This window comes from Podarcis tiliguerta, assembly GCF_965153285.1.
Source record: "Podarcis tiliguerta genome assembly, chromosome: 14".
Taxonomy (NCBI): Eukaryota; Metazoa; Chordata; class Lepidosauria; order Squamata; family Lacertidae; genus Podarcis; species Podarcis tiliguerta.
The window spans coordinates 37,492,036-37,504,876 of record NC_139547.1 but is presented as its reverse complement, the minus strand read 5'-3'; the positions used below and the strand labels follow the sequence as shown (position 1 = coordinate 37,504,876).

Sequence of the window (12,841 nt, the reverse complement as noted above, 5' to 3'; positions counted from 1 at the left end):
ATAGTGCATAGCTTAAAGTTGAAACTATGGAATCTGCTTCCACAAGATGCTAGTTCTACCCAGTGTAGACCCACGGAAAATAACAGGCATGACTTAGATCCATTAATTTCAATAGACCTACTCTGAGCCTATTGGATACAACCCGTTTTAAATAAATAAAATTTGAATGCCTCAAATGAAAACACATTTCGCAAGAATAATGAAGAAAAAACGAAAGAGAAAAGAGACGGGCAAGATCTGGAAATCCATTTATTTTGTCTCTGATTTAAGGCATCCATCTGTTCACTAGATCATTTGCTCCTGTTCTTGCCTAGGTGCAAAAGAGATTGGCTTTCTTTCTTTTTTACTTGACATATTCACACAAGTAGGCAATTTGCGTTGCATATGTGTGAGGAAGCCTCTCATGATATCTCATGTTACGGTCAACAGCTGATGTAACCATGGGAAATGCCTGATCTCCCAACAAGGCAGCCATCTAGGCTTGACTGTACCCACAATGCTTGGCAAATTTCATCAGGCAATTGTTTCGATATCAGCTATTCAGTGCCAAGTGACCAATCTGCACAGGTTCAGGGCTTTGCAGGTATGCATTTGCGTATGTGTGAGAATTAACAATTGCCAGCTGTGATGCCTTTTCATATCAGATGGATATGCAGGAATCAGCAGGTAATAATGGTAATGAAAATCTACTTTGTTGTGCTGATTTCTGAAGATTCAGCTGCTCTTGAAGCCAAAAGAACAAGGCAGGCTATTGTCTGTGGTCAGCTGGCAATCGCATTCACTACAGTAACTAAGGAAACAGATATTAATTTTATAGCAAAATGCTTCTATCTCCCAAATGATCTGCTATAAAAATGAATGTATTGTTAGTCACTGTAAAATATATGAGTTTAGCGATTAACTGCATCGTACCAGGATCCAGTGGAAACTTATCTGTGCTGTACAGAGCTTGGAACAGGGAGGTCACACCAACAGCATACATTTAGCACACACGTCTTCCCTCAAAGAATCCTGGTAACTGTAGTTTATGAAGAATGCTGGAAAATGTGGCTTTGTGAGGGGTAAACTACAGTTCCCAGGATTCTTTGGGGGGGGAGCAATATGCTTTAAATGTGGTTTGAATGAATGGTGTGCATGTGACCTCTCTCACACACAAACTCTAAATGTAAATAATGGAGGATTCAATTATTTTATTTCATAAAATTTATATACCACTCGATTGAAAAAATAACCCAAAAACCTCAAAGTGGTTTAATTACAAGGTGTAAAGTAATTCTGATGGCATAGATGCACCTGCTGTATTTTTACAGTCCATCTTTGGCTAGGAATTCTTTTGCTCCCTTGCTGATTACCTCTCTTTCCTGCCACCTCTAAATTATACCTGCTATTTTACTAGATTTCCACCAAGATTTAAAAAGAAAAAGACACCCACTCTGGCTGCATGCATGCCATACGTTTAAAGTAGATTGTAAGCACATGGCTTCCCCCAAAGAATCCTGGGAGATGTAGTGTGTTCAGAATGCTGGGAATTGTACAACTCCCAGAATCCTCGGGGGCAAGCCATGTGCCTGCAATGTTTTCTTAAGCTATCACTTATTTCATGGGGGTCTGCACAGACTACACCAGACCCCTCTTTCTTTTCCCCCTAAGGCACTTCCATTAGGCTTTTCAGGCTACTCAACAACATACCTGATTCCATTTTTTGCAACCTTTCTGCAAGTAAGTTTTTTGGCTTGCTTGTTTCTTTGGTTTTTCAAAACGAAACTTTGCCCAAGTTTCCAACACCCAGGTGAAAGAAACCTGTTAAAAGTATTCAACAAGCTTCCTTAGAAAAAATTGAAGCAGAATTCCTCTTGGGAAGATGTGAGTGCAAAAGAGCACGTCTCAGCTGCCCCAGTAGAAGCTGTCTGCGTAGAAGACGGAATAAAGGATCCTGCAGATCTCTGGTCTCTCCTGGCCATGACTGCGGACTTCCTGAAAACCCGGCTGCTCTTCCTGCAAGCATCTTCAGTCACTTCTGCAATACGAGCTGCTTTCGACGCTTGGAGATAAAAAAACCACTGTTAAAATCTCTTAATTGCATCACACATCTCAGTAAGTCTACTTTCTCATCCTGAACATTTTTGCTTGCACAGGCATCTTTTAAAAGGTGAGATCGAGCTGAAAGTAACTGATCGCGTTTGGGGAACCTGCTACCTTTTACATCTGGGACACAGCCCTCCAAATGCTCCTTCTCCCTAGAAAAAGGGAACAGAAATAACACTGCTTTCTTCTGTTTCAGGCAGACAATTGACCACATTGGCTGTGGCTGGTGGGAGTTGCAGTCCAACAGCACCTGGAGAGCACCACATTGGCTATTTCTGGTGTAGACAATACTGAGAAAGACCGACCAGCTTAAAGCGGCTTCCTATGTTCCCAAGCACCAGCTACAACTTGGTTGCAGTAAGAACAACTGAAACTTAGGCACACAACTCCTTTGGGTGGGACAGAATTTACAGCATCGGCATCTAGGCAAGGGTTCAGCAGTTATCTGCAATCTCTTGTTAATCCTTTACTCACTTACCTGGGCTTAAGTCCCACTGAATTCCAAGCAGACAGGCAAAGACTGAAAGCTGGAGACTGCTCTGGGCAGTTGTATTCTGCCTACCATCCTCAATATTAGCCCCAGTCAGAAAAAGCCCCTAATATGCTATCGCTGTGGCTCAAAACTCTGTCCCCAAATTCTCAGCCATGCTCCACTTCCTTACCTGATTGCATGAGCTTCAGCTGCTTCTGTTTTTCCTCTGCAATTTTTTCCCTGTAATCGCCAAATAGGGCACGCATCAACTGGCGCTTCTTTGCCAGCACTGCCTTCTCACTGCGCAGAGTCTTGATGGCCCGGAGTGCCTCATCCACTGAACCAAAGCAAATGACATTTTTATGATTACTTACTACTTCTATTATTCCTTGTGGTTTTCATTGTCGTCACAAGAGGGGGGCCTGCCACAAAATGTTACAGTGTGGACTGTGGGGAGGGCACAATTGGTAGAGCATGAAACCTTTAATCTCAGGTTCATGGGTGAGATTCCTACAGTGCAGGGAGTTGGACTACATGTTCCTTGTGGTCTCTTTCAGTTCTATGATTCTATGATGATGGACTGTTCTAGCTCAGGGTGCTGGTGAGCCAGCCACACCCTCTTCTAAGCTACAGTGGTACAGTGGTACCTCGGGTTAAGAATTTAATTCGTTCTGGAGTTCTGTTCTTAACCTGAAACTGTTCTTAACCTGAGGTACCACTTTAGCTAATGGGGCCTCCCGCTGCCGCCACAAGATTTCTGTTCTCATCCTGAAGCAAAGTTCTTAACCCGAGGTACTATTTCTGGGTTAGCGGAGTCTGTAACCTGAAGTGTCACTCTATAACCTGAAGAGTTTGTAACCCGAGGTATCACTGTACCTCGGTTTAAGAACAGCCCTGTTTATGAACTATTTGGTTTACAAACGCCACAAAACCCGAAGTAGTGTCCCGGTTTGCAAACTTTACCTCAGTCTAAGAACGGAAGCCGAATGGTGGAAGGGCATCGGCGGCAGGAGGCCTCATTAGGGAAAGCGCGCCTCAGTTTAAGAACGGACTTCCGGAACGGATTAAGTTCATAAACCGAGGTACAACTGTACTCCGTTCCATCTCTCTCTCTCTCTCTCCCCCCCCCTGCCCCTGGTTTTTCACCTCATACACACACATACCCGTCAATCAATTGGTATTCTGAGCATGCTCAGTCTTTGTTGGGCTCTTTTTCTCTGCTGAAGATTTTTTTATTTTTTATTCCCCAAGACTGTTGGCACCTCCCTCATGTACATGGATGACGTCATATTTTACACATAAGAATCCACACACACTTAAGAACATAAAAAGAGCCCTGCAGGATCAGGGCAGTGGCCAATGTAGTCCAGTATCCTCTGCTCACAGTGACCCACCAGATGCCCATGGGAAGCCTCAAACCAGAGCTTCCCATGGGCATACTCAGGCAATTAGTATATAGGATTATGAAATGTGCACAACACTCATCAGCAAAAGCTCTCAGGTAACGGTAAAGGGACCCCTGACTATTAGGTCCAGTCGTGGCCGACTCTGGGGTTGAGGCGCTCATCTCGCTTTATTGGCTGAGGAAGCTGGTGTACAGCATCCGGGTCATGTGGCCAGCATGACTAAGCCGCTTCTGGCAAACCAGAGCAGCGCGTGAAAATGCTGTTTTACCTTCCTGCCAGAGCGGTACCTATTTATCTACTTGCACTTGACGTGCTTTCGAACTGCTAGGTGGGCAGGAACTGGGACTGAACAACGGGAGCTCACCCCGTCGCAGGGATTTGAACTGCCAACCTTCCGATTGGAAAGCCCTAGGCTCTGTGGTTTAGACCACAGCACCACCTGCGTCCCTTTTAAAAGCTCTCAGAGCAGCCAACAAATCATAAAACAGAATTAAAGCATTAAAAACAACAACACACACACATTTGCAGACCAAAATAAATGAACGTAGTAGAACAATGACTTCCTCCCTGGGGGGGGGGGTCCACATGGGAGAGAGACTCTATTTAGTCCCCCCAACTCAGTCTTCCCCTGCAAGTGGACTCACCCTGCTTGGGAGTTGATTTCCGAGTCTTCAGGCCAAGCTCCAGCTGCTCAATGCACCAGTCCACCTCCCTCTTCATCTGTTCATCTGACTGTTGCAGTAAAATTGGGGGTGGGACACAGGATAAAAGGGAGAGTCAATTAAGACTAGCTGGGCAAGTACCTCCCTTGCAACTGGCTTCCCTCTAGGTTTCTATTGGAGAGGCAATGGATTCCTCTTTCAAGGAGTACAAAAAGGGAGGAGCGGAGAGACGTTTGTTTCCTAGGCAGGACATTTTAAAAGGCAACCACAAGATTATTATTATTATTTTTAGAAATTAAAATGACCTTAGAGATCATCAGTCCAACCCTTTGCTCAAAGCAGGAACTGCAGTGTGGGATGCAACTACAGCAACTCTGAAAGGTGGCTGCCCAGTCTCTGCTTAAATACACCCAGCTAAGGAGGGCCTACCACCTCTCGAGGCAGCCTGTTCCACTGTCAAATGGCTCTTAACCACAGGAGGTTTCTCCCATTTTTTCTCTCAACAATGGTGGCAACTTGACCCTCTCTCCCCATTCAAACTGGTGTGCTGATAAATATGTTTTTAATCAGGGACTTAACAAAGGCTTACCCTTCTGAGATGTCAATTCTAAACAGGGTGACATTCTGCCCTTAAAATTGTGCTGCCACCAGGATAAAGCATGAAAAATAAACCTACACATAAGTGCTCGCTTTCCCCTCTCCCTGATAGGACAAACATTTATAAGAACTTTCTGAGTTTGTGTTTTTCCTCCACCCTCCCTTTTCCTTTTGTTTTATGTCTTTCATATTATGTAGTTGAGGACGGGGACTATCTTATTATTGCTATTAAAAGTCACTCTAGGGTTCTTTTTCAGTTGAAGAGTAGAGGAATAAGTACTGTATTTTTCGCCCTATAGGACGCACTTTCCCCCCTCCAAAAATGAAGGGGAAATGTGTGTGCGTCCTATGGGGCAAATGCAGGCTTTCGCTGAAGCCTGGAGAGTGAGAGGGGTCAGTGCGCACCGACCCCTCTCGCTCTCCAGGCTTCAGGAAGCTATCTGCAAGCCTTGGGAGCCCGCGGGAGTTCCCGCCGGGCTCCCATAGCTTGCGGAGAGCTGCCTGCACCCTGAAGCCTGGGCGCGCTGAGCAGTCGCGCCCGGACTTCGGGTAGCTCTGCGCAAGCCGCGGGAGCCCTCCCACGGCTTGCGGAGAGCAGCCTGTTCTGGGGGCTGGGGAAGCTCGGGCTTCCCCCGCCCCGCGCCTGGGAGGGAAATAAAATTTGTTTTCTTTATTCCCCCCCCCCCCAAACTAGGTGCGTCCTATGGGGCGAAAAATACAGTAATTTTATTATTTGTACCCTGCCCATCTGACTGGGCTACCCCTTAAGTAACAATACTTAAATAAAATACATGACTACCATGCTGTCAACTGGAGCTACAGGTGGCAGAATTTTGGAAATATTTACACAAAGATTTAGCCACATTCCTTCTGACCACAAGGTGTTCACATACCTGACACATGTCAGTTTGGTCAAGTCTACCTCCTCCACAAGGTCTATGATCTCCATTTACATTGCCATCATGTACTCCTTTTAAAGGTGGTTGTTTCTTTTTCTTTTTCCTATTGGAAGATCCACTCAGCTTTGTTCCTAGGGAAAAAATGAATAATTATTATTTATTCACCTGTCTTTTAAATCAATCAAATCCATGTAACTGTATACATATGTCTTATAGGAAAGGTTCCCACAGGCAGAGAAAAAAGGGCCCTTTATTGCATGAGATTCTGACTGCAACAATGCAATAAGTTCCATATTACCCTGAGCAATGGAAATAGGAGGTCTTATAAATGAAAGAACATTTGTTAAAAGGAGCATCACCTGGGACCAATTCTATACTCACTGTAGGCGAGCAGGCATACATCTATTTCAGAAACTTAATTAAAACTTGCAGTTAGTCTCCATACCTGCTTGGGCAGTCTCTGATTTAGAAACCTCTTGCACGGTGCCTTCATCTCTTCTACCTCCATTGCCCTTCGCAGCTGATTTATTGGGTTTTGAAAAAGTTGCACTCTCTGGCATGGTCTCTGTGGCATTTTGGGATGTGGAGTCTACCTCTGTGGCTTCTTCTACCACAGCTTCAGAGCCTGGATCTGCAGCAGCAGATGGAAGAGGGGGAACGTCTGGTATGACAAAGTTGAAAGCAAACTCGGGCTTCCCTGTTCCAATGTCCAGTGTCCCAGAGAGACTGCTACCAGTGGACTGCTCTCCGGAGTCATCCACCTCATGTGCTTCTCTCGCAGTTCCACCAATTTCTTCTGAGGTTCCCTTGGAAATAACAAAGTCAAACTGAAAGCTGTTGTCTGTCGGTGCAAACCATGATGCTGGTGTTGCAGAAGGGTGGTTAGCTTGCTTCCTGTACGCCACGCTGCTTGAACTGAGGGTATCTCCCGGCTGTATCTGCACAGTGTTCTTGGGCTTCACAGCTACAGGAGAAGGAACAGAAGGGTTGGTGTTTTCACTATGTCACTATGGCTTTTCTAGGGAATTGGTCATTTGCCTGCACTTCTGGCCCCATCTGACGAGAAGATGAGACACAACTAGATGCTGGTCTGTATTTGCTGATGGCAGCAACATGCAGCCTGAGGCTTTTGGCAACAGCAGGAACAAGCAGTTCCAGCCTTACAGGCAAGGGTGTGAGATTAACGATGTCTGAAATCTTGCCAAAACTACTCCAGGCCACAGCTCTCATTGGCCTTGCTTCATACCCTCCAGTGTTTTTGCCTGGCTGGGCTGTGTCCTTGAACTCTGATAAGCCTCTTGCTTGCTCGGGCATACGATAGAGAGGGATTTCTGAGTGTGACATTAGTTACTACTTAAAAGTAATTTATATTTGTTGCCCCACCTACTTTTTCTCTGACCCCACCCAGCCAGCACTGGCATGGGCCCCCAAAAGGTTGCCCAGAAGGAATTTCATTTCATTTTTAATTTGTATATCACCTTTCTATATTACTACACACAAGGCAGTTTACAAACTGAAGAACCTCTGGGTATAGGGCGGTATATAAATTTAATAAATAATAATGTAATAATAAAATAAATAAGATCACACACCTTATAACAATATGATCCAATACAAATATAACTTTAAAATAAACAACTTATATAAAATAAAGAAATATTCAATAATCCATTAGAATATAGTACACAATAAAATTTAATATCAGCAAATAATAATTAAACAAACATTCACCCTTAATAATTACAACAAATACTTTCTAAACTGTAATCAATAAAAATAGCAGCAAGTCACAGTGCATAAAGTAACACAATACAAATTGAGAAGCAAAGACACACAATTTATAGTTTTATATTTAAAATTGTGGCCCTTGGACTGATAAAGGTCCTGAACTTGGAGGAAGTAGCATTGCTGAGTGATGCTTGACAGCACAGCTTTCCACCTCACCTGCTTTTGCTGCCCTCTGCCTCTCCTCTGCCATCTTGAGCCGGTAGTCCCCAAAGACATGATGCATCACCTGCCGCTTTTTCACAAGAGGAGACTTGCTCGAGCGCAGCACCCCAAGGATACGCCGTGTCTCCTCTACTGCTCACAAGAAGTGGAAGAAAATACAAACAACTCACAATGAAAGCTCTGCTTTTAACTTGATGCTCTTACAAAAGTATTTGACAATCCACGGGTAATCTCAGTAGGCCCTACATGCACGCAGCAAGGTAACTCTGTAGTACTTCTCCCCTGTCTACACATGCTGTTTAACATGCACTCATTTCATTTTTTTAAAAAAAGGGAAAGGAAAAGAGAAGAAACATTGCACCACAAAGATGCTGGCTGATTATCAATATATCTTCGAAGTTCAAGTCATGTGTGCTGTTGCCAATGTCATCAAAATGGCACAAGGTGTCTGAAGTCTGAATGGCTCAAGAAGGATGGTATAAGCAGGCTTGGGGAAACTCTAAGGTTTTCAGTACAGTACATAAAAACAAAACAAAAAAAATACAGAAAAAAATCCTAAGGGTAGGGGCAGGGAACAAGCCAATGAGACCTAAGCAAGCTCTGTGGGCATGGAATGGTGGCTGGCAGCGCAATGGAGTGGCTGGTGGGAGACCGTGACATAGTAATTTGATTTAATATTTGTATTCTGTTTTTCCAACAACAAAAGCTGAGCTCAAATAGAGTAGGCTAGCAGCCTAACAGCAGCACTCCGCACCACAATGTTTTGTGGCTGATCCTACTGGTTTAGGGTGAAGCCAGTGACGTTGAGGCAACACACCTTGCTTTGGAGTTGGGTTGAGATGCAGGAGGCCATTCTCCAGTTGAGAGATGCACCATTCCAGTTCCTCCTGGTATGTTGGTTTGGGAGCCTGGATCAATGGAAAGATAACAGAGATCATAGAATCATAGAGTTGGAAGAGACCACAAGGGCCATTGAGTCCAACCCCCTGCCAAGCAGGAAACACCATCAGAGCACTCCTGACATATGGTTGTCAAGCCTCTGCTTAAAGACCTCCAAAGAAGGAGACTCCACCACACTCCTTGGCAGCAAATTCCACTGTCGAACAGCTCTTACTGTCAGGAAGTTCTTCCTAATGTTTAGGTGGAATCTTCTTTCTTGTAGTTTGGATCCATTGCTCCATTGGCATAAGGACTGCTACTTAAAAGGGGTGTGTGTGTCCCCCTCCCTCTCTTTCTACATACTGAGAAACCCAGATGTTCCTAATGCTATTCCTCTGTTAGTACCAGAATTGGATGGAACCCAGGCAGTTTTTCAGTGGGAAACTCCATAATATTTGGTGACTGTGCCTCCTCTCTTCCACCACAGTAAAGCACAATTCCAAGGGATTTGGGGGAATGTGGAATTTCTTTCTTATGCGTACTTATTCACACATACACAACCACTGTATTAAACCCATTCGTTTTAAATTGCAATTTAGTGTGACTTGCAAACCAGATCTCTCTCTAGACAGAGACATGTTCGAAGTCCAGAAATGTAAGAAAAAATGTCATCTGAAACTGGAGGGCTGGTCTCTGTATTTTAATTGTTTTGGATGTGAAGATGCAGTTATAAAACACCCTGCAGCACTGGGACATGACTTGCTGTACTTGCTAAAATTCCTCCATTTGTAGCTTTTATAGGTGTACAGGAGCAAAAGACCCAGCAAACAGAGAAAGGTCCACACACTCCTTACCTCTTCCATTAGGATAGTTGGCAATCCAGGCTTGTGTACAAGTCCTTACATCATCATTCACCTAGAAGCATGAATTACAGATCAACATTAGAACATTAGAAATTTACAGTGCAATCCTATACATATTTACTCAAGGGTAAGCCCCATCGAGTTCAAGGGGGCTTATTCCTAGAAAATTATGTGAGTATGGTTGCAGCCCTAGGCTGGGGAGGGGGCTGTAGCTCAGTGGCAGGGCATCTGCTTTGCATACAGAATGTCCTAGGTTCAATACCAAGCATCTCCAAGTAGGGCTGAGAAAGACTCTAATCTGAAATCCTGGAGAGCCGCTGCCAAGCAGTGCAGGCAATATTGACCTAGATGGAATGATAGTCTGATTCAGTAGAAAGCAGATTCCTGTGCTCCTATGACCACTGAATACAATGGGACTTACATGTGAGTAAACATGCTTTCCGTGCAGATGACTCCAGGTTTAATCCACAGTATCTCCAGCTGCAAATAAGGAGCCAAGGCTGAGGAAAAAGTGGCTTGCCTGAGGTTACCTACAATGACCTGATAAGTAGCTTCCTATTTGTCCACCTAGCCCAGGTAGCAGGCTGCTGGAAAGACCCTCTCTGATTAGAGACCCTAGAGAGCAGCTATAAGTCAGGGTAGTGACTATGCTGGGCTAATTCACAAACATTCTGGCTGGGCCTAAGTGAGAGTCCTTCCTAGGCAGGTGGCCTTAGGCAAGTCCCTATCTCTCAGCCTCAGTCTTCAATCTGCAAAATGGGAACCATAAAACCAGTTTCAGGGTTCTTAGTGAAGCACCGAGAACCCTACATGAATGCTAAATGTTGCTCCTTTGGAGGGGTGCGTGTGCACTGACATACACTTAGAATAAAGGAAGAAGGTGCACATGCTCTGGGCACATGCTCAGCCCAATAAATTGTTTTCCCCACAAGCACTGAGCTCACAGCCCTTTCACGCACAAACACACCCTCTCTTTTGTCGTTTCGGCAGCTTAATTAGGACGACACACACCCCCCCCACCGCCAGAAAACTTAAATGGTTAGCACATTCCTGGTCATTCTATGGCAAGGAACCTAGAGTTCTACCAGTAGGTCTCCCATCTATTTTAAGATCATCTATTTTAAGATCTTTCTCGCTCACCAAATGCCCCCCTTCCTGTGCCAGCTTCACAAACCTGAGCAAACTGGACTCTCTTTCAAGTTGTTATGTGGATATTCCTGCAGCTCTTCTCTCCTTAATTGGCTGCTCAAGCTCTGCCATGCAAATAAGCGAGGCGGACCATGTCCGAGGCCGAACCTCTTCCCCGTCACCTAACATTCTCTGCGTTCAGTTCCGCCGTTAAGTCGTTCCGGCTATGCAACTCGCCTTGAAACTGAAGCAGTAGCTTTCGATTGCTGCAAATCTCTTGCTCAGGAATCGTCCACAAAGTATACCACACTTTAAGGACGTGTTTTTAACCCCCACATTTGGGTTCATTATTATTATTATTATTTACTCAATGCTAACAGCTTCATCTACTCAATCATTTCTACTCAAGAGTAATTCCGATTGAGTCCAATGGGGTTTCTTCCCAGGGTTGAAGTGGTATAGGATTGCAATCCTAACCTCTCTTTTAAAAAAAAAAAAAATGTTGTGGAAGAGGCGATGATAATAATCTCCACGGGGACATTTATTAACCGCAAGTGCCCTCTGCCGGGGAAAACAGAAAAGCGCAGTCACTGAACGAATTACTGTATTTCGATCATCTTAACGATTGATATCCTTTTATTCAACGCAGAACTGTTAAATGGTGTTAATAAAAAGGCCTCTCTCGTTCTGAAAACAGTCGGTTACGGCCATGACTAACAGCTGGACCTTTCTCGTTATAATAATTATTTTGCCCTCTATGCCTTATCTAAAGATGCTTGTTTATGATGCAACATTTTCCTATATTCATTGAATCCACTGTTTTGTTTTTCTTTTGCAGTTTTGTGTCTTTGACTTCTAATATTGACTTGTAAAATTCCAGAGAGAGAGAGAGAGAAAATAAATCCACTCGTTGCGTTTTTAAAATACAGTACTGATCAAGGGACTGCATGGTGGTTGCAACATATCCATTAGCATTTTACAGAAAATGAAAACAGGAACACTCTTACACATTTCTAACACTCCTGTTCTCACACCAAGGATCACAAGCTGAACCTCCCCTCATTACACACACCACTAGAGGCTTTTCTGTTTTTCCTTTTTTATATATATAAAAAAGTACTTTCACACTTTCTGTAATAACTAAGAATCAGTGTAACCACAGTTCAGTTAGGGGCAGAAAATTGGCAAGCAATTAGCCTTTTTTGTTTTGCAGAGAGAGTTCTACAGGGTTTATTTAAAAACTCTCACACAAAAAACACCAAACTAGCTCTATCTTGGGACGTGGCAAATTGTGTCAGACTCAAGATGCATCCCCATTAAAATGGATTTTATTATAATTGGATGTGGCGTGTGTGTGTTCTTTTTTAGAACAAAAGTGGCAGAAGAGAGCAAATGAAAACAAGTGGGATGACATATTGGAAGCAGTGATCCAAAGTGTTAGACAGGATATTAAAACCTAAACTGAACTACCAGATGTGAGAGATCAATATACAGAGAAACCACTCTTTAAAAATAAAAGCGAAACATTTTCCTTTGGCAGGTAAAAGTCCAGTTCAGATGATTAGAATAAGTGTAAATGAGTGTGCACAGAACCCTTTTGAACTGTAATGATTACAGACATCCTGGTTGAATCACAGCTAATAGATGAGCAAAAGAGCTATGTGCACAAGGCATAGGAAGAAAAGGCTCATACGTACCACAGCTTAATAAACCAAGATACAGTATAATTGTCCAGATTCACCCAGAGTCCCAGTCTAGGAAGCTGCTACTCATCAGTACAAGTTTAACTTCATTATACTAATGATTTGTGAAGTTGGTGGGTCCACTGGACCCTTTAATTGCATATACATGGACACTCTTGAGTATCATCAGCATATTATAATTTGTAACCCCTGTAGAA

General features: G+C 43.7%; 1 protein-coding gene across 2 annotated transcripts; it reads right to left on the bottom strand.

Annotated features, from left to right (window-relative positions):
• Positions 1-235: 235 nt before the first annotated feature.
• Positions 236-11,451, bottom strand: LOC310663976 (UPF0488 protein C8orf33 homolog). 2 transcript variants are annotated; one of them, XM_083412462.1, is made up of 9 exons: positions 10,988-11,451; positions 9,805-9,865; positions 8,889-8,979; positions 8,066-8,203; positions 6,567-7,085; positions 6,116-6,252; positions 4,608-4,695; positions 2,748-2,894; positions 236-2,041 (listed from the first exon to the last, which is right to left on the bottom strand). In XM_083412462.1, exons 2-9 carry the CDS (start codon positions 9,811-9,813, stop codon positions 1,827-1,829), a joined length of 1,344 nt encoding a protein of 447 aa, XP_083268588.1. In that variant the 5' UTR covers positions 9,814-9,865; positions 10,988-11,451; the 3' UTR covers positions 236-1,826. The 2 variants fall into 2 exon arrangements, with proteins under 2 accessions (XP_083268588.1, XP_083268589.1); XM_083412463.1 differs by having other exon boundaries at positions 10,954-11,443.
• Positions 11,452-12,841: the final 1,390 nt, after the last annotated feature.

Excerpts from the sequence above, each read along its gene's own strand:
- LOC310663976 (XM_083412462.1), bottom strand. Across the intron at positions 4,696-6,115 it reads ACCAAACTGACATGTGTCAG|TCAGATGAACAGATGAAGAG; the intron begins GTATGTGAACAC and ends TTACTGCAACAG. Across the intron at positions 2,042-2,747 it reads GCTGAAGCTCATGCAATCAG|CGTCGAAAGCAGCTCGTATT; the intron begins GTAAGGAAGTGG and ends TTTATCTCCAAG.